The sequence below is a fragment of the Rhododendron vialii genome, chromosome 3a (genome assembly GCF_030253575.1).
Source record: "Rhododendron vialii isolate Sample 1 chromosome 3a, ASM3025357v1".
Taxonomy (NCBI): domain Eukaryota; kingdom Viridiplantae; phylum Streptophyta; class Magnoliopsida; order Ericales; family Ericaceae; genus Rhododendron; species Rhododendron vialii.
Window position 1 is genome coordinate 32,678,684 of NC_080559.1, and position 18,915 is coordinate 32,697,598.

Genomic DNA, 18,915 nt, shown 5'->3' on the forward strand with positions numbered 1-18,915 from the left:
ATCTTTTTACTTTGCTACTGTATGTTATAGAGAAATCCTATATGTATCGACCATTTTTGTAGGGAAACCGAACCGACGGCCGCACGCGGCAGTCTCCGGCCACCGGACGTCCGATCCAAGCCGTCCAAAAAATTTAAAAAAAAAAACCGAGGGGCCCAACGCGGGAATCAACGGCATCCGATGTGTGTTGGGTGCTTGATCTAAACACCCTATTTTTCGGGTATATTTTATTTAAATTTTTGGACGGCTCGGATCGGCCGTCTGGGGGCCGGAGACGGCCGCGCGCGGCCGTCGGTATGCTCCGGTCGGTGTAAATAGCAGTACTCGTATGTTATATAGGAGTGTGCAAAAACGAAGTAAAGGAAGGGCAATTTGGTAAGTTCAAATGAAAAGAGATACGTAAAAACTAAAAAGAAGTGAAACGGCACAAAAAGGATCCGTGAAAATCAACATAAAAATAATATACGTACAATTTAAATTATTAGTCTTTGACGAATTATGATGCCGGCCCTTGATTGTATTAATTGATGTGCAATTGTGTAAAATTGCAGTCCTACAAAAGTGGTATGTACTATGTAGGAATCAAATCAGGACCTGTAGTGAGGAACCCTTGTAGCACCTCTTGTAGGACGCAATTCGAGTCGTTTATCTCGACAATCAATAGTTTAGATATATTTATTACTGTATTTATTACTGGTAAAAGTATTCTTTAACCGATAAAATTTATCAACGAATCTAAACCATCGATTGAGGAAACGAACAGTCCTAATGATCACTATATCTTTGTAGTGACTTGCTTACTACAAGGTCCCGGATACTTTTCTAAGCTAAAGCAGATGACCCAATGAGCAATGTCTCCACTGGCCAAGAGGTTTGGGGTGTGATTTCGATTCTCGGTATATGCCAACCAATTGAAAAGTGAAAAATCATATGAGTAACCTCGTGGGGGGGCGTTCGGTGTTCTCCTCTCCTATCTGCTTTTCTTGTGTGTTGATTTCCTACGGTCGGCCGTTGGTGAATTAGTCTTTTTTGATTGTTGGTGAATTAGTCTCATTTGATTTTGGGTGTGGGTAAACCTCATACTATGTTGTTAAAAAAGAAAGGGAAAATTCAAAAAAACCCTTGAACTTTGAATTCAATGTCAAATAGGCACCTGAACTTAAATAAATTTTAATTGAACACCTGAACTTTCACTCCGTTATTCAATTTACCCCTTCCGTCTCAATCCGTGACTTTCCTAACGGCAACTGCTGAGCTAGACACTAACAGACAAAACAAAACGTTAGAGGGAGAAATTGGAGGAAAACAACAGTGATCTGGCACCTTTTTAAGGCCCCGTTCGGCTAAATAAGCTTATTGGCTTATTTTTTTGTCTTTATTTAATTTTTTTTGTATTTTTTATTGTTCTCTTTACAATTCAAAAAGAATTTTTCAAAAAATTCCCTCTAGATTCTCCCTACTTCCAACATTTCTTTTTCTATCTCTTTTCACTTATTACCCCTACTATTTTTTCAAAAAAAAATTCAAACACTAATCCAAACATAGCAAGTTTTTCATCATTTTTTTGGGGATTATTGCATCATTATGATTAGAGGAATCTAAATAGTAACAAATTACGATCGAAACTTAATTTTTTTAATAAAGACAAAAATAAGCCAATAAACCAATTTTTTCGTTTTTATTAAAAAATATGGATTTCGATTATAATTTTTTACCTTTTAGATTCCTCTCGTTATGACGATGCAATAATCCCTAAAAAATTGATGAAAAACCAACAAATATGAAAACAAAAATTGAATAAGGACAAAAAATAAGCCAATAGGCTTATTTAGCCGAACGGGGCCTTAAAAAGGTGCCAAATCACTGTTGTTTCCCTCCAATTTCTCCCTCTAACGTTTTGTTCTGTCTGTTAGTGTCCAGCTTAGCGGTTGCCGTTAGGAAAGTCACGGATTGAGACGGCAGGGGGTAAATTGAATAACGAAGTGAAAGTTCAGGTGTTCAATTGAAGTTTATTTAAGTTCAGGTGCCTATTTGACATTTGGTTCAAAGTTCAGGGGTTTTTTTGAATTTTTCTAAAAAGAAAAGAAAAAGCAGAAAGTCTATACACACATACAATCTGTGCACAGATTGTGCACAGATTTTATTGTGGGGCCCACCACGAGTCCCACACAAATCATCCAAACCGTTCATTAAATGTAAAATATTTTTTCAAGGGTCCCCGTAAAAAATAATCTCAATCCGATACCTATAGATACTCGATCCAATCGTATAACTTTTCATTATTCGAAAATCTGAACGAAAAGTTAGATGGTTGGATGAAGCACATATAGGTATTGGATTGAGCTTATTTTTTACGGGAACCCTTGAAAAAATGTTTTACATTTAATGAACGGCTTGAATGATTTGTGTGGGACCCGTGGTGAACCCCATAATAAAATCTGTGCACAATCTGTGCACAGAAATCTGTGTGGATAGCACAGCTCAAGAAAAATTTAATATGTACATGACGGTGCACTTTTGTCAAAAGCAATGCTCTTTTTGTTTTTTACTGTATACCTTTTACCTGTCAAACATTGACGACATGGCCGGCTTAGAAAACTCGTGACGAAATTTTCAACTTTGATTTTTTGTATTCCGGTGAAAAACTGGGTCCGTTCAACCTTTTTTTTTTATTTTTTTTCGAATAACAATAATTAAAAAAACATGTTTGTTTCTCTATAAGAAAAAAGGCTAATTTATCTTAATTTTAATTGGCTACCTCGATTTGCCATTGTCCGCTTCAAAGTGAAAGAGGTCAACGAATCAATAATCAGAATTGTTTGTGTTTTCTCACGGAGCACCTACCAATCTCAGCCGTCTATTCACATAAATAATGACTGAAATTCATTTTCAATTATAACCGGTCACAATTAACTCTTTCCATAAAAAGTTTTATTAACATCTTGACCCTCTAAAGCACTTTTGGACGGTCACGATTGAGTGTTGTAAAGAAGATTTTCTCCTTCTCGCGTGGTGTGTTTGTTTAGGTTTATACATACACGTGCTGCCAAACTTTCTTATATGTTGAATTGTTCGATTTGACGTAGTGATTCTTCCAACAATTGAAAATCATTTCTTGTTGATCGAAGCAAAAATATTCTGGTCAAAAACTTTAAAAAAATAATTTTGAAAAACTAGTTTTTAAAGGAATCTGACTTGTTTGCACTTTGCAGTCTAGTTTTGGACCGCAAAAGCGAGGTTTAAGTGATCGCAACCGTCGAATGACATTTTTAATGGTCCAGATTTGTTTTAATATTCTTACCGGAAAGAATATACTTTTACCGATAAAAGTTTCAACAAATCTGAACCATTAATTATCAAAATGAACAGTTCAAATTTAACCGCACATGCTTCTCTACGGTTGACCGCAGAAAAACAGATTTAAAAGCTTGTGTTGGGGTAGGGGTGGGTTTTAATTAGGTGGTTTGGTTGAGGTGTTATCCTTAAAATGAGTTTTCTTCAGCATTCTTTTAGACTTAATTTAAACTTAACTTAAATTTAAAAAATTTGTCCTTATTCGATTTTTTTTTGCATTTTTTAGTTTTGCGACAAACTTTTTTGGGTTATTGATTCGTCTCGACGAGAGAAATCGGAAAAATAAAATTTTGGTACTTTTACTCAAGTATTTTGAGAAATAACAAATTTTTAGCGCAAAAATGTATCATCTTGTCGAGATGAATCAATAACCCAAAAAAGTTTGACACAAAACTAAAAAATGAGAAAAAAATTCAAATAAAGAAAAAATAAATAAATTTAAGTTAAGTCTAAAAGAATGCAGCTAATTGTTGCCGTGTTTTATTTTATTGCACTAAGAGAATCCATAGTGGAATGAATGAATAATCAAAGTTTGCCACATTAGATTTGTTTATTCATTTAGAAGTTGCTGAAGTTAGCAATCTCAAGTTCTACAGTGATTATTTTTGCCCATAATCAAAACCATTTCCCTCCAAACTTTTTCCCTTCAATTTTTCACTCCCAAATGTTCCCGCCGTTCTGTCCCCAGAGAGAAGATGGGTACCTTAATCCGGCGATGGTGAGTTGGATTCTTGTCGAGGGAGAGGATGACTTTTAATTTGTGGTAGAAACGGTGAGAATGAAGAGGAAAGCAGAGAACAATAGGAAAGAGGAGAGAGAAAGGAGCGTTGGACGTGCACCAATTTTTTCAGCCAACCAATTAAGAAGCGCGTGTTGCCCAAGTAGGAGACCTCCGGGTTGTAAAAACTTGTGTAGGTGGGGTCCCATTATTTTTTGTTATTGACAAAATATTGCTAGCTTTGATTAATGAAGAGTCAAAATTTGATGAGTTGTTAAGAGATTGCTAGGTTTGATTATTTCAATGTGAGCACTTTTTTATCCAACATTATTAATTTTAACAATTTTTTGTTTTGCTTATTCCCTATGGATGTTCTAATAAGACAAAACCAGTGGTTCTTAACCAGGAATTACAAAACCATTAAGAGCCTTAATTTGTGAAGGACATGGTCAGGTCAGAGGCCAAGAAGGTTCCGAAGAAAACAAAATTAATGGCCAAGTTGGTGTTGGGTCGAGAAAATTTTCAGTGCCGCCGGGAGGGCACGGTCACGTGGTGTCCGTGAATGCACTTGGTCGTCCAAACTTGTTTTTGATTGCTCAGATTTATTTGGGTTTGAGTGGATGTTTTGGTAATTTTGCACTAAAAAATTACTCAAATAAATCTAAGCCGTTCAAAACACGTTTGTCGAGATGCGTGCACGAACATCACGTGACCGTGCTCACCCGACAGTGAAAAATTTCTCGTGTTGGGTCAGTCCACGGGTTTTCCTTTTATGCGGATGCGGGGTCTATTAAGGAAACTTTAAACCTTGTTTTAGCAATACAATGAATTTACCCAAAAATTTAGAACAAAAGCTCATTCTTGTGCGACAAGAAAATTAAACGCTGAAATTCCAAAACAGAAATGCTTCATCTTTGAATATTTTGCAGCATCATAAATATGAATGGTGTGACCATGCATAACAAACAATGATGGAATATTATAATTCAGTTCGGCGTATATGAATATTATGAGTCACCAGAATTTTTGACGATGAAGCACTTACTGATGTATAGCGTAAGAAAAAAATAAGACGAGACATTCAGGTCGTTACTTTCGTGAATCAAAACTATTATTGATATCAATCTTGTCCACGTCAGTCGTGTTTATTTTTTTTTAAGAAAAATGATCTTTACTGTAGAATTTTTCTGAATAGATTTTTTTTCTTTCGAATAAATTCAGGCAATCACCCGCAACTCACAAATTTCTAGTAAGGAGAGTTTTTCTTTTCTGGTTCGACGGTCACGGGGAACAGGTTAGCTTATGCGCACCTCAGCTAATTCCCTCTCCGGTCGGTCAAAGGCACACCATCCACGGCGATACTAGAGAATTCACAAGAAATTACTTTTCTTACAGCCTGACTCTAAGAATTGAACCCCCGGTCAATTGTGTGGGCAAACCCACCAACCAGCTGAACTAATCTTGAGACTTATAGTAAGGACATTTGTTGTCTGCTATAAGCCAAATACTATAGCTCTAATACTATAGCTCTGTTTGGTAAAGTGCCATTTTTTTCCCGTTTATGAAAAACAAGAAATGAGTTTTTGTTTTTTGTATATTAAAAAATAAAAACAAAAAAACAAAAACAGTAATACTAACATGTTTATGGTGCCTGTTTCAAAAAATATCAAAAACAAAAATGAAAAGCCGAAAATAAAAACTTTTCCAAACAGAACCTAGACTTTCGGGCCATGTAAATTTTATTTTTGTGAACAGTAGTTCCATTCTCATACGTATATTGTGTGTAAGTTGACTCTGCTTTTCCACTTTAGCATGCGTAGGTGAAAGCTGTATTTATTTTTGGACATTACTATATATTATTGTGGTGGCGGAGAGCTAAAGAAAAAACAAGTCATTGTCCAGTCCGAGAGTGGCTGGTGGTGTCAACACAGGGATTACGTGACGTGTTTTGTAACAGGCATTGTTAAACCCATGAAAAACAAGGATTTTCTCCATCAAAAAAGGCAGCTCAACTGCACAAGACAACACAAGCTTCTTGTGTAGATTGTTGGGTGGGTTTACCTTTAGCTTGTAGCCTATAAATTTTTGAATTATAGAAGTATTTGAATAATATGTAAAATATAGTATTTCACACAAGGATTTTCTGCGTAGAAGTATAGTGATTTTTAGGTTCTCAATTCTCCAGTTCATTTCTAGTAATCGCGTTATCGTACGATGCGTTCTAGGTCTGGCTCTCAAACACCCAAAAACCGAAAACGTATAATTCAAAATGAAGAAAATGACCGTCCGAACAGGCCCCAAGTCCAAAGGAACTGCTAAATGTATATTTGAGGTTCACAAGTTAGATTGTTCATTGTTGTTTTTGATAGAATGAACTTCAATTGAATTTTTTCATAGACGAACCGAACTTAAGTAGCTTGATTTTCTTGCACTGATCATATTGATATTGATCGAGTCGAGCACTACAATTGTCTGTGATATTGAAATCCAAAAATTGTGAGCTTGAGAAGTAGAGAAAATTGCAAGAAGCAGGTTTTTAGAGACTATTCCTTAGATTTTTGTCTCAAGAGATACTGACATCATTGGAAACAGCTTTTCCCTCTTAGCTGATTCAAGCTACAAGCTGAAGCAAGTTCATAAGTTGGATCCAAACGAGCCCCAAGTGTCCTGTTGTGGACAATGAGGTGTGAGCCTAAATTGTGCTCTTTTCATTGTAATAATACAAGAAGGACAAGTTCCCATCAAATTTTGAGGTTAACTTATGGGGAATGAATCCACAGTAATCTCTTTCATGTGTAGCCATGCAGATCTCAACAATCCTTTTGGACATGTGATCTTCTCTGTAAAATGGTTGTTTCAACACTTCATCAACAGGCATCCACTGAAAACAGCAGAACACAAAACATGTCACCAACCACAAAAAAAAAAAAGAAAAGAAAGAAAGACTAACGATTAACATATGTATGAATCCCTCTGTAAACCTGAAGTACCTTGGCAGCTTGAATTTCCTTTTCGTCGATCGTGATTTCATGGGACAGTGGTTTAAGCATGCACACAAACAGCAGATCCGACTTCTCAAAAGCCACTAGATGGGCATGTCTGCAACCCAGAAACATGAAGTGTCACTTATGTGAAGCAAAAAAAGAGACTTAAACCCCCCAAAGGGTATCTGTATTCAATACTCCGTGTTCATTGTAAATTTTTAAGAGCTTCAAGGTTGTGTTGGCGTTTGGATTGGAAATGAATGGATACGGTGTCACTTGTTCAAGAGGTATAACCTCTCATCCAGTTTTCTGTTTCACTTTTTCGTTTACAGATTTGATTTGAATGCTTTGATTGATGGATTTCAATTAACAATGTGACTATGCTAACATGAAATCCTTTCATTAAAGGATCCTAGATGGATTTTATTTCTTTTTTCCCACTGCTCTCCTACTTCGAGGCCGAAGTTCTTTAGGAAGACAATACCTGAAAGCAACCATTTCCTGGAAAATTGTGTCAACCTGCAAGAAGGGATGGAGCATAGAAAATTAATGATAGAACGAGGGTACTATGACAACTTTTACGGTGGTGATGGTGTTGAAACTATTGGTTGGAGTTGAATTCATGCTTACACCAGTTTCTTCTTTCACTTCTCTTACGGCTCCAGAAAATATGTCTTCAGACTAAGATGAAAGAAAAGGATCAGGAATCAGTCACTCCTTCAGAGAAACAAAATGCGGGAATCAACATTTACATAGGCCTCTGGGAGTTCTTACCCAAATTTGAAACAATTCTTGTCGATAAGAGGAGCATCTATAATAGAGAGAAGACAAATGTGTGTAGAAAACTAGAAAGACAGAACCAGCACCTTGTTAATATAACCAGTAGGCAACTTCCATACCCCCGAGCAACTGCAAGGGCATTTTTCTTTTACTACAAGAACCTAAACAGCATAAACAAGTTCAGTAAGGCAAAGTTAGATAAGATTGTGAAGAGATCTGGGAAAACTAGAATACCTCTCTTTTGTCATTCATCACAAACCCTGCAATGCCTATTTGATGGGAAGGGCCAGCAGGGAGCATCACTGGCTCGTCAGGAATCCAATACGTTAGCATAACATATCCTGATTCAGCATGATGGTAATTGAAACCCTCCTATGAATCAATTAGTAGAGGAGTTAAACAAGATGGTCCCATTTGTTTGGTACAGCTTTGTTTTCTGTTTTTCGTCTCGTCCTTGAGTTCTAAGAAACACAATGAACTTAGTTCTGAGTAGGTTTCAGAAAGATGTTCTTGAAATCTTGAAACTATTTCTGTTACAAAATGAAATAGATAATGAAAAAGCTGGTTGTTTTAATTTTGAAAGCAGTTTCTAAAATGCATTATGCAAAACTGTTCTAAGAAAAACCAAATTCTATATTGAATAAGTTCAACAAGAGAGTAGAAAAAAAAATGTATGAGTGGTACGATAAGTATATAATAGTATCATATCTTGAGACATTGATATTGCAGTGTCAAACTGTTACCTGAATCGCTATCGGAACAAGTTCAGCTTGCTCTTGTAGAATCTTCAGCCATATCCCCCTTTTCCCCTGCACTGAGTTTGAAATAAGTAACAGAAGGAATTTGACATTTTTCTGTATCTCAAACTTTAATTCACCGTTATACTGAAGTAGGTTCCACTTGCTCTCAGGTGAAAGTTAATTAGGTAGTTGTTTTTACGTCATCACAATTCGCAAGATCGGTGGACTATTAGTCTATAACAGGGGTCTTTGATAACAGTTCCCATCAGAGGCAATTATCAGGATCAAAATTATTTGAACACTCGACAGTTAACGTCATCTGCTCAAATTCTTTTAGAGTTACCATCTTAAATCTCAATTCGACCTCTTAAGCATTTTAGATAAACTCATTAATGATGAAGTCATTATGGATTTTAACAGGCTGTGTACATTTTAACTTTAACTACCATGAAGTGGGATTACAGGAGCAATTGTAAACAACTCAACAATTACTGCCTTAAATTTTAGATGAGTGCAGGATTTTTGCTGCAATGCAAGTGGGGGATAAGGTGGAAACAAGACATGCTTGTGAGTATGTGGAGATTATATCTAACCTTCAACTTCCAGTTCAACAGAGAAGCCGGCAGTGTGGACGCAAAAGCATTTGAGCTCAAGGGTAAGCTATATGGATCAACAATGATCCCCTCATATTCATCATCCCACGCACAAAGGAGCTCAACTGCTAAGCCCGGTGATGCTATATTCGGAGACACAACGTGAACTCCTCCTTTCTTGAGCAAATAACTGCCACCAAGAAATGGCTTGGAGGAAATTGGCTTCCACGAAAGACCTGGAAAACAAGACACAGAAATCCCAAAGTTAATTATTTCTTGCCGAATGGTAAAATTAGCTATCTCATGAGTCATGATGCCTGAAAAATGATGATTTACTCCTTGGAAATGCACGAGAACCAAGAAAGGACTTGGAGGAGATTGGCTTCCACGAAAGACCTGGAAAATGAAACGACAAATCCCAAAAGTGATTTCTCTCTGGCCAAACAATGTAAAATTAGCTATTTTTCATGACTCAGGAAAAGTGGTGACTTACTCCTTGGCAATGCATGAGAACCATAAATTTTGGCCCATGTAGATGTAGGTGCTTCTGGAGACCATGTGCAACAGATACCAGTCCATTGTAAGGCCTCCATATCTGCTGCTAAGATCGTTGTTTTGGAGAAGAACTACAACAAAATAAAGCTTCCATTGCTCTATATATACAGCCCTCACAAAAGGATGCATATGGGTCTGTAAGAGGGAAGAAAAGCGTGAATATGCAAGGGTATAGCATTCTGTAGAACAAGTAGGAGAAAAGAGAAGGTGATAACGGTATGAGTGGAGGTAATGTTGTGCAACTCTATAACATTTTGTATCAACAAATTCCACAACAAATTGCCCTGATCAGATAGCAACTGCCAACTTTCCACTAGTGTACTGCTTATCTATCTATATTCCCTGGTTATCAGCATTTTCTGGATGTTGGATGTTCTACATGCCATCCGTCCTCTTAATCTGCTGTAAACTTTTTTCCTTTGGGAGACTAATATTCCCTGTATGACCATTTTAATGACTTTGAAATTGGAAGGTTATTGGATATGTGTGGAACTGTTCTTATTCTTCCTCGGTTGAATCATTCTATCCACTAGCTAATATTCTCTTTATCTTCACATCCAAGACAGAAGACATCCAAGATGTCATATGGCATGTACTTTGCCACTAATATGAACTTGAGTTTATTTTCCTATCACCTCTCTATCTTAGTTCTTTGGAGGAGGGGAATGCAGGTCAATATCGAAGCAGAATCTCGATGAAATGCATGTTCTTCTGTACAAGCACAACAATCTTAAAAATATTTCGCTCTTGATTCTCGATTGCCTATGTGACTATATTAAGATGACGACGAAGTTGTGGAAATGATCTTCTGCAAAATTCAGTAGAGAAATTGGGATCGAGTTGGAGACATCTAACCTGAGAAATTGAACTTGACTAGCTAGCTTTCAGCTGCGTGCTACCTTCATTGGAATTTGGAAGGTAGATTCTGCAAATTGAAACCTTGGATTCAGTAACCTACAAAGGGAGAGGAGAAATTGGCAGCAAAACATTACTACGAAGACAGATGACTAGAGATAAACCTTACCACTTAAAAGAGCGAGCGAAGCACCCGAGGGTTGCTGTTCCTGCATTACCATTTCGCGCGCATTCAAGAAAACAAGGGTGTGTAACATGGAAGAGTAATCATATCAAACAACTTCCACACAGACTATTTAGCCAAAAAAAAAAAAAAAACTTCCATACAGAGTGAATCACTGTGAATGAGCAATATGGGTCAACAAGAATTTACCATGCAGCATATACTAGAGGAAGTGCCATATGAAACAAAGGACTTTTATGAATGTAGCATAGACGGTATCCTTTTATGGGTTTGACAAAAACCAGTTTTCATTGTTTAAATTGGGCATATAACTTCTTGTAACCACCCAATAAAGTAGCATTTAATTGAGACAATTCATCAAACGACAAGCAAGCAATGTAGGTTACTTAATAACACAGATATTCATTAAGAGACAAATTTTTACCCCGAAATGCAGAAATATAAGTGGATTTACGGCTGACGTAAAGGAAATTTTTACGTTAATAAGGCTTCTCCTGTGGACGGTGGAATTGGTCATCAAGATTAGTTGCCCACAAGCATGACACTGAGTTGTAAAAAAATATAACGAGAAAACAGTGCAAAAATGTTTCACTTTACCCCTCATACCCCGGATCACTTTACCCCGTGAACTATCTATTTAACCAATCAAACCCTTAAACCATATTAACTTGATTCCATTTTTTAGTAGTGTGGTTTGGTCACGATTTTGGTCCTAAACTGATCGGAACCGCAACTTTTTATATTAAATCAAATTGTTGTTTTATTTGAAAAACACTAGATAATAAGAGATCCAATCATGGTATACTATTTAACACAATTTTTATTGGTGAATGTGAGCTTAAATTTGTTTTAGCGAGTTTTGGTGGGTTTTTTTTTTATAATGAAATTGATTCAAAATTTAGTTTTATTTTCATTTTGTTACATAAAAATAATTATGATTTCATTAAATCATGATTCGAGATCGAAACCGAACCATAGTCGGATGATGTGTATTGGTTCATTTCTATGCATTCGCGAATTGATCTGGTTGTCAAAATCTTTAATCCGCAAGAATATATTTGGTTATTGGTATACCATAAAATCGAACTAATCTGGTTCATCATCACTTCTGCTAATCCTACTAATCACTAACTGGATTACAATTTTTGCATAGTTGGGAAGGGATTTGGATTGTAAATGAACCATACTCGTGGCTCAGCTCGACTCGTTTAGTAATTGAGCCGAGTTCGAACTCAAATTTTAGGCCCGTTGACTAAACGAGCCGAATTTAACTCGGCTCGTTTTTGTAGGCTCGATTCGTTTAGAGAGACTTGTTAAAGAAATTAGCTAGGCTCATCTTGTTAAGGGCTTAGCTTAGCTCGAGCTCCAATTCTTAGCTCGTTTAGTTAACAAACCGTGCTCGAATCCAATAAATCTCGGTTCCACTCGGCAAGTCGCGCCATCACAACAACCTGACCGACGGACCGAGAGCTCTCACGTGCCTTCGCACGTGTTTGTTACGCCCGCTGTTTAGAGAGAGAAACAATCGTCTCTCTCCTCTCCTGTAGGTGCGAATCCCACAACCTTGGCCTAGAGAGAGAAACATTCTACGAGGGTTCTTCTCTGTGATCGGATCATCATGTACAGGACATCAGCTTCTCGTCTCAAGGCTCTCAAGGTCAGTGGCCCCCACAATCCTTGTTCAACACATAAGTGTCTATGTATATGCGTTGCCCAATTTCGGGGGTTGTGATTGGAGTGCTGGAACGATGCGTACTCCATTGGAGTCCCTAATGGTCGAAACCTTCCTATTCGTTCAACGAACTTCGTAGTCGTTTTGTGTTTTGTTTGTTGTTTTTTCGTGTGATGTATTGTACTGTATTGTATTGATTGTAGTCTCAGAGCCACTGTACTTTTCGTGTTTGTGCAATGGTAAAATCTAGGAACACAACATCGTGCCCAAACATTCCTACGCGTAAGCGTGTGAAACAGCTGTGAGAGGGAGGGGCTGTAGGAATTAGTCAGAGTTCTGAGTTGCGCGCAAGCTGGCTTGGGCCACCCTCCATTGGAACAAAAAAAAAAGAAAAAACATTACTATCTGGCAGTGTTTCATTGGTTGTTGAAAAATAGCAATTCATCCCATTGCCAATGAAACACCGCCACGTAAGAATGTTGTGCAGGACGTTGTGAATGTCGTTATGTTCCTAAGACTTCCTCTTGTGCAACAGTTCATCAATTGTGGGTTACTTACACCCTTGTGGCATTTACTTGTTTTCCTGTAAATAGGGGGCTGCTCAACGAACCAAGCTTCTCAAGTTTGAGCTTGTGTTCACTTGTTAAAAGCTTGTTCAAAATTCGTTTGTTTCATAAACGAGCCATGCTTAAACATTTTTCTGAAGCTTTCAGACCAGACCAAACTCGATCAAGCTACTACTCGGCTCGTTTGGTTTATGATGTATAAAATACTCAAGTTACTCAAGATCGGCTTGTGTTCGGCTCGATTAAAGTTCGTTTGAGATCGAATTATCTCATAACAAGCAAAGCTCAAACATATTTTTTGAAGTTTGTTAAGTTTTAAAGTAGCTTGATCAACCACCCGCTTGGCTCGTTTGGCTCATTTATCATCCCTCCCCGTAAATTTTAGGTCATTGGTTGTTCCATTTTTTAGTCAAACCATGCATAATTTAGTTTTCAGACGGATAAACTGGACATGTGGGTTATTTTGATGGTCAATTGTGAAAGCAGGGTCATGCCGGCAATAGGTTACTAACCAGGTTTGCAAGTTCAAGTGCTGTTGCTACAAAGTCATCTTCTTCAGGTGGTTTCTTTAGCTGGCTGACTGGGGGGAGGTCTAGTTCGCTCCCCCCTCTACAAGTCCCACTTCAAGGTGTTACCCTTCCACCGCCATTGCCTGACCATGTTGAAACGGGTAAGACCAAGATAACAACCCTCCCTAATGGTGTCAAGATTGCCTCGGAAACATCTCCGGTATGTATGGAACGAATGTCTTTTTAGTTTATTGTTGCTTCTTCTGTATGTTTGAAGTTTAGTTTATAGTGTATTCAATTTGTTGGTTGGACAGCATCCTGTGGCCTCTATCGGGTTGTATGTTGATTGTGGTTCAATCTATGAAACACCAGAACAATTTGGGGCCACGCACCTGTTGGAACGCATGGCCTTTAAGAGCACGAGAAACAGGAGTCACTTGCGGGTTGTGAGGGAAGTGGAAGCTATCGGTGGCAATGTGACAGCCTCAGCTTTGAGGGAGCAGATGGGGTACACGTATGGTGCTTTGAAAACTTATGTTCCTCAAATGGTGGAACTGCTTATTGATTGTGCGAGGAACCCTGTCTTCCTGGATTGGGAGATCAATGAGCAGGTAAGCTTCTTCATCTTGCTGTGCTTCTTTATTGTTGTTTCTGGGTTATGCTTGTACTGACAAATGTTATCTTCAACAGCTTCTGAAGGTGAAAGCTGAGATCACCGAAGCTTCTAACAATCCATCAAGCCTGCTTGTAGAAGCAATTCACTCTGTCGGTTATTCTGGTGCATTGGCAAATTCTCTTCTGGCCTCTGAGTCTGCAATTGGCAGATTGGATAGTTCCATTTTGGAGGAATTTGTGGCAGTGAGTTGGAGAAAACTTTGCATTGCTATCTTACATTACCACTATTTTTGTACCGATTATAACCAAAGCCAGTCTCTTCATCATGATTACAGTTTTGGAGGAATTTCTGGCCATGAGTTGGATGATATTTTACATTATAACCTTATTCTTTGTTAGTTTTTCTAAAACAAAAGTATAACCACTATCAGTTTGTTTATCCCGTGTTCAACATTTTATGTGGGTGTTTTGCATATCTTAACTTTATTTTCCTTTGAAAATTGTAGGGAAACTATACTGCTCCTCGAATGGTCCTTGCAGCTTCTGGTGTTGAACATGACGAGCTGTTAAAATTTGCAGAACCATTGCTTTCTGACTTACCCAGTGTTCCTCATCCTGAGGAGCCAAAATCTGTTTACGTTGGAGGTGATTATCGTTGTCAAGCTGATTCAGGGGTATGTTTAATTACATAATTAATCGTGATTGTTTTGTACGCTTCATCTTCTAGTCTAGGATTTGTTAGTGTTGACTCTTTAGCACTGTTGGATTTCTCATATAGGATCGGTTAGTTCCGAGACTGACATTTTTACTCCTTTATGGCCAGAAAACTCATTTTGCCCTTGCTTTTGAAGCGCCTGGTGGCTTGATTAAGGAGAAGGAAGCAATGACTTTGATTGTTCTTCAGGTATTAAATCTCATTATTGGATCTTTGTTAAGGTTCAGCATGCTGTGATTCTTTTACCCCATTTATGAGTGGGATACAATTAAAAGAGATTATGTTTCAAATTCTTCGTCTATTTGCTGTCCTTTGCATTCGTGCCATTGAACGTCGACTTTTTGGAAGCAATAATACAAACATATTCTCTGTGTAGATTCTAATGGGAGGAGGTGGATCCTTCTCAGTAGGTGGTCCTGGAAAAGGGATGTTGTCAAGGCTGTGTAAGTGACTAAGTGTATATATCAGATGCTTTTATCAAAGGGATATTATAGTAAGCTTGAGATGCTTGGAAATGCATGTCCGTATCTGCATGGTCATACAACTGTTTATAGTGGTTTACATAGCAAATGGTTGCATACCTATCTACTTGTCGGAGTTCTTATTTTATCGTCCGGCAGTTGTATGTATATGATTGTGCTGATATGATGCGTAGATCGTCGTGTCTTGAACCAGTATCCACAAATTCATGCATTTACTGCATTCAACACCAGTTACACCAATACTGGCTTGTTTGGAATTGAAGCTGCTACTGTAAGTCATTTCTCCTTCATATTACATGTAATTACCTGTTAATAATGTATTTACTTTGGAAGTTGCTAGTTGCAACCTAATTTGGGGGCTTTATTCAATGTGCATGGATACTCCAATGGATACAGTCAGGGATATTATTGGCTGTCCCAAAGTGAGTGTCTTATTTCTTTAGGTGCCCCAAAATGGGTGTCCGATACATTTTTATGTTTAACACTTATGATAAAACGTACAAATGCCAGAAGCATAGCACAAATATTATTCCTGATTTTATGATGGGCAATTGCTAGTGTATTGCCAACGTGAAGAATTGACTTGCGTCTGGGCTTTCCTTCTTGAACTTAGTGCTTTCCGAAAATATGTCACTCTTTTTGGAGAGAGGAAGTTTTATGAGAGCATGTAATGCATAGCTTGATATGGCTAATCTTACATTTTGTTTTATTTTGTAATGTTTTCGTGGTTATTCTGGTCTGAAGCTAATGGTGCTGCATTTTTCAATTCAGGGCTCTGATTTTGTATCAAAGGCCATTGATATAGCCGTTACAGAACTTATTGCAGTTGCCACACCTGGAGAAGGTATGCTGTTATACCTTTATTCTGTTATACCTTTATTTGCTTGCATCCCTTCTCTGTTTTGGTTCTCGGGATTCCTTCTCCCTCTCGCATTTAGATTGTTGATAGTGGTATTAGGCATTTTAGTTGTTTATTTGGTAAGTGGAAAATGTATGAGACGAACATCAGTAGGATGGAAGTTTGTTCTTGCACCAAAATCTATGGAGGACTTCACTTGTTACCTTTAGGAGAACATCACAGAGAAATGACAATTTTAGTTTTCAGGGCGTATATTAGTAGTCAAGCTTTCACTATCACCCCTTTTTGCCTCTATTCTTCATCTTTCTATTTCACTGCCTGGCAGTTGACCAAGTTGAGTTAGATCGTGCCAAACAGTCGACAAAGTCCACCATTCTTATGAACCTTGAATCCAGAGTAAGCAACCTCTTCCGTACATCAAACGAATGCTAATTATTTGTGTTCTGGATTTCTTCTTCTTCCCCCAACACACACACACACACACACACACACACACACACATACGCACACTTTTTCCTGTCTGGCTTACATTGGTGTTTTTATCTTGCAGATTGTTGCATCAGAAGATATTGGTAGACAAATTTTGACACTAGGAAATCGGTAATTCTTGTTTCTCTGTAGTGACTGTGGATTTGATTACCCTGTACTGTCACTTCATCAATTTTTATCTGCATGATTATGGCATATGATGCTGTATTTGAAGGTAGTTTTGTGAAAGTACGGCATGAGATGATACTGATGGTTGACTGAATGTTTTGGTGTACAAATGAAATATGCGCTCCGGTCTATATGAGGTTTTGTTTGGTTGGAAGATATTAGATTACGCTAAACCCCATAGTCAAGGTTACGTATGAGGGTTTTGAGTGCCAATTTGATTGTTACATTGACACAAACGTATACCTCACTGAATCTTGAAGCTGGTGTTGTAGCTAAAATGCCGTCACTGTTTTCCAAAAAAGATCTAGTAGTATGATATTGTTTTAGATTGGGAAGACAGAACATGGTGGTGGCCTGTTTTTTTGGGATTGGCTCTAAAAGTATTCTGGTGGTGTTATTTTATTGAGCAACATAAACTTTAGGTTTAGGAACTTTAGGTTTAGCTGATTACCTGGGGATGAGTGCCAATTCCTGTCTTGCTTTCTTATCTTCATTTTTTGTAGTTCTGAAGTTGCTGATCTCAAATTTTGTAAAACAAAAAGGAAGCAACAATCTTGAACATATATTTCATCTTCTCTTGTCAGTAAAAGATTTCACGATTTTTCTTCCTAGGAAACCTGTGGAGCATTTCTTGAAGATCGTAGATGAAGTTTCATTGAAAGATATTGCTTCCATTGCTAAAAAGCTGATTTCTTCCCCTCTTACAATGGCATCTCATGGAGATAGTATGCCCCTATTTCACCACACTATTCTTTTATGAATTTCATCAGCATATTTTGGTGAAGTTTTTCCTAATATTTCTATCCTTCTCTGACAGTCGTTCATGTTCCGAGCTATGACGCAGTCAGCAGCAAGTTCTGTTTGAAATGAAATTGCTCCGTGCTATTTTGAAAATGGGCACGCGCAAACCTTTGAGTTTGTCCTACAGGTTATACTGTGTATAATAAGAAGGAATTCAACTTGGTCTAGGAATAATATGGTGTTCTAGCGGGCAGAATTTTGCATTTGGAATTACTTTGTATGCCTTGTTTTTTGGTGTAAAGTTTTTCCATGGTTTTGACAAACGGGTATCGTTTGACAGAGGAATTGTAGATTTTTCATGTTCGCTCAAAGTATTGCAGAGTCTGTTTCTGGCTTTCTGCTTCCCATTGCACATGGGCTCTCTCACATCTTTCGAATTCGTTCTCTTTCTTCTGGCAAAGAATATGCTATGTATGTCTCTGCCTTGTGCACAATCATTGGACATTTTCTTTGTTTCTTGACTGGAAATTGAAATATCGGTTTGTCATCCCGTGCAATTAATTACTCCATTTTCGTCATTTTTAGCACAAAAAACCTCACTTGTTTGTTTTATTTAATTTAGTCAAAAAGTCATCCTGTCATAGCCCAAACTGCAGATGGAAAAGCAACCTGAACAAATTTTAGTTCATTCTCAAAAAGGTAAAATGAATTTGACTTCCAGACATTCCAAATGATTTACTACTATATTATCTTTCTTAGCTATTTCCTCAAGGAAGCAGAAAAAAATTAAAAAGCTGGCTTTTCTTGATACTCCTTCCGTCCTTATTTAATAGTCTTTTGTTTTATTTGAACCGGATAAAAAATTAGTTATATTTTTAAATTGGTAACGAATTTTATATTCAATATGAATTTTGTTAATTTGATAAGTCTTGATTACTTCTATAAAATAATGTTTTTGAAAATCACGTAACGTTATTAAAAAGTGAAACTTTTAAAAGAGATTGTTAAATGGGGATGGAGAGAGTATCGCCAATGAAGCCTAAACATTCCCAATTGATCAGTTATATAAGGACTTCGAAGGGGCTACTTATGGTGGTATCAATTCAATTAAAATCAAGCTTTTTTTTTTTTATCAGCAAACGAAACATTTTATATTGCTCAAAAGGGTACATTGAGAAAGGGCATCCTAGCATAAAGAGCTTGGATACTCCGGAAAAGAAAGACATCCAACAGATAGTTGGATAAACACCTTAGACTACATTACAATTTTAATTTCCGGATTCCGTCTAGAAAAACCTTAAAATCCTCCACAGAATAGACTTTGATGTTCAATTTC

The 18,915-nt window shown here is 37.4% G+C and overlaps 2 protein-coding genes across 3 annotated transcripts; one reads left to right on the plus strand and one right to left on the minus strand.

Annotated features, from left to right (window-relative positions):
• Positions 1–6,726: 6,726 nt before the first annotated feature.
• LOC131320109 (nudix hydrolase 8) lies at positions 6,727–10,594 on the minus strand. Of its 2 annotated transcripts, XM_058350696.1 has the most exons (11): positions 10,580–10,594; positions 9,663–9,859; positions 9,506–9,565; positions 9,170–9,405; positions 8,580–8,645; positions 8,071–8,208; positions 7,923–7,997; positions 7,687–7,737; positions 7,541–7,575; positions 7,063–7,171; positions 6,727–6,953 (listed from the first exon to the last, which is right to left on the minus strand). In XM_058350696.1, the coding sequence occupies exons 2-11, from the start codon at positions 9,760–9,762 to the stop codon at positions 6,765–6,767; spliced, it is 1,059 nt and encodes a 352-aa protein (XP_058206679.1). In that variant the 5' UTR covers positions 9,763–9,859; positions 10,580–10,594; the 3' UTR covers positions 6,727–6,764. The 2 variants fall into 2 exon arrangements, with proteins under 2 accessions (XP_058206679.1, XP_058206677.1); XM_058350694.1 differs by lacking the exon at positions 10,580–10,594 and having other exon boundaries at positions 9,170–9,565; positions 9,663–10,142.
• A 1,604-nt stretch (positions 10,595–12,198) lies between these two features.
• LOC131320110 (mitochondrial-processing peptidase subunit alpha-like) lies at positions 12,199–18,005 on the plus strand. The gene is made up of 13 exons (XM_058350697.1): positions 12,199–12,420; positions 13,488–13,730; positions 13,825–14,121; positions 14,201–14,368; positions 14,632–14,799; positions 14,949–15,029; positions 15,217–15,283; positions 15,496–15,593; positions 16,094–16,166; positions 16,507–16,577; positions 16,732–16,781; positions 17,451–17,563; positions 17,656–18,005. Exons 1-13 carry the CDS (start codon positions 12,382–12,384, stop codon positions 17,706–17,708), a joined length of 1,521 nt encoding a protein of 506 aa, XP_058206680.1. The 5' UTR covers positions 12,199–12,381; the 3' UTR covers positions 17,709–18,005.
• Positions 18,006–18,915: the final 910 nt, after the last annotated feature.

Excerpts from the sequence above, each read along its gene's own strand:
- LOC131320109 (XM_058350694.1), bottom strand. The coding sequence starts at position 9,686 with ATGGTTCTCATGCATTGCCAAGGA. Across the intron at positions 7,576-7,686 it reads AAGTGAAAGAAGAAACTGGT|GTTGACACAATTTTCCAGGA; the intron begins GTAAGCATGAAT and ends CCCTTCTTGCAG. Across the intron at positions 6,954-7,062 it reads AGGAAATTCAAGCTGCCAAG|TGGATGCCTGTTGATGAAGT; the intron begins GTACTTCAGGTT and ends TGCTGTTTTCAG.
- LOC131320110 (XM_058350697.1), top strand. The coding sequence starts at position 12,382 with ATGTACAGGACATCAGCTTCTCGTCTCAAGGCTCTCAAG. Across the intron at positions 12,421-13,487 it reads CTCGTCTCAAGGCTCTCAAG|GGTCATGCCGGCAATAGGTT; the intron begins GTCAGTGGCCCC and ends TTGTGAAAGCAG. Across the intron at positions 15,030-15,216 it reads TGACTTTGATTGTTCTTCAG|ATTCTAATGGGAGGAGGTGG; the intron begins GTATTAAATCTC and ends TTCTCTGTGTAG.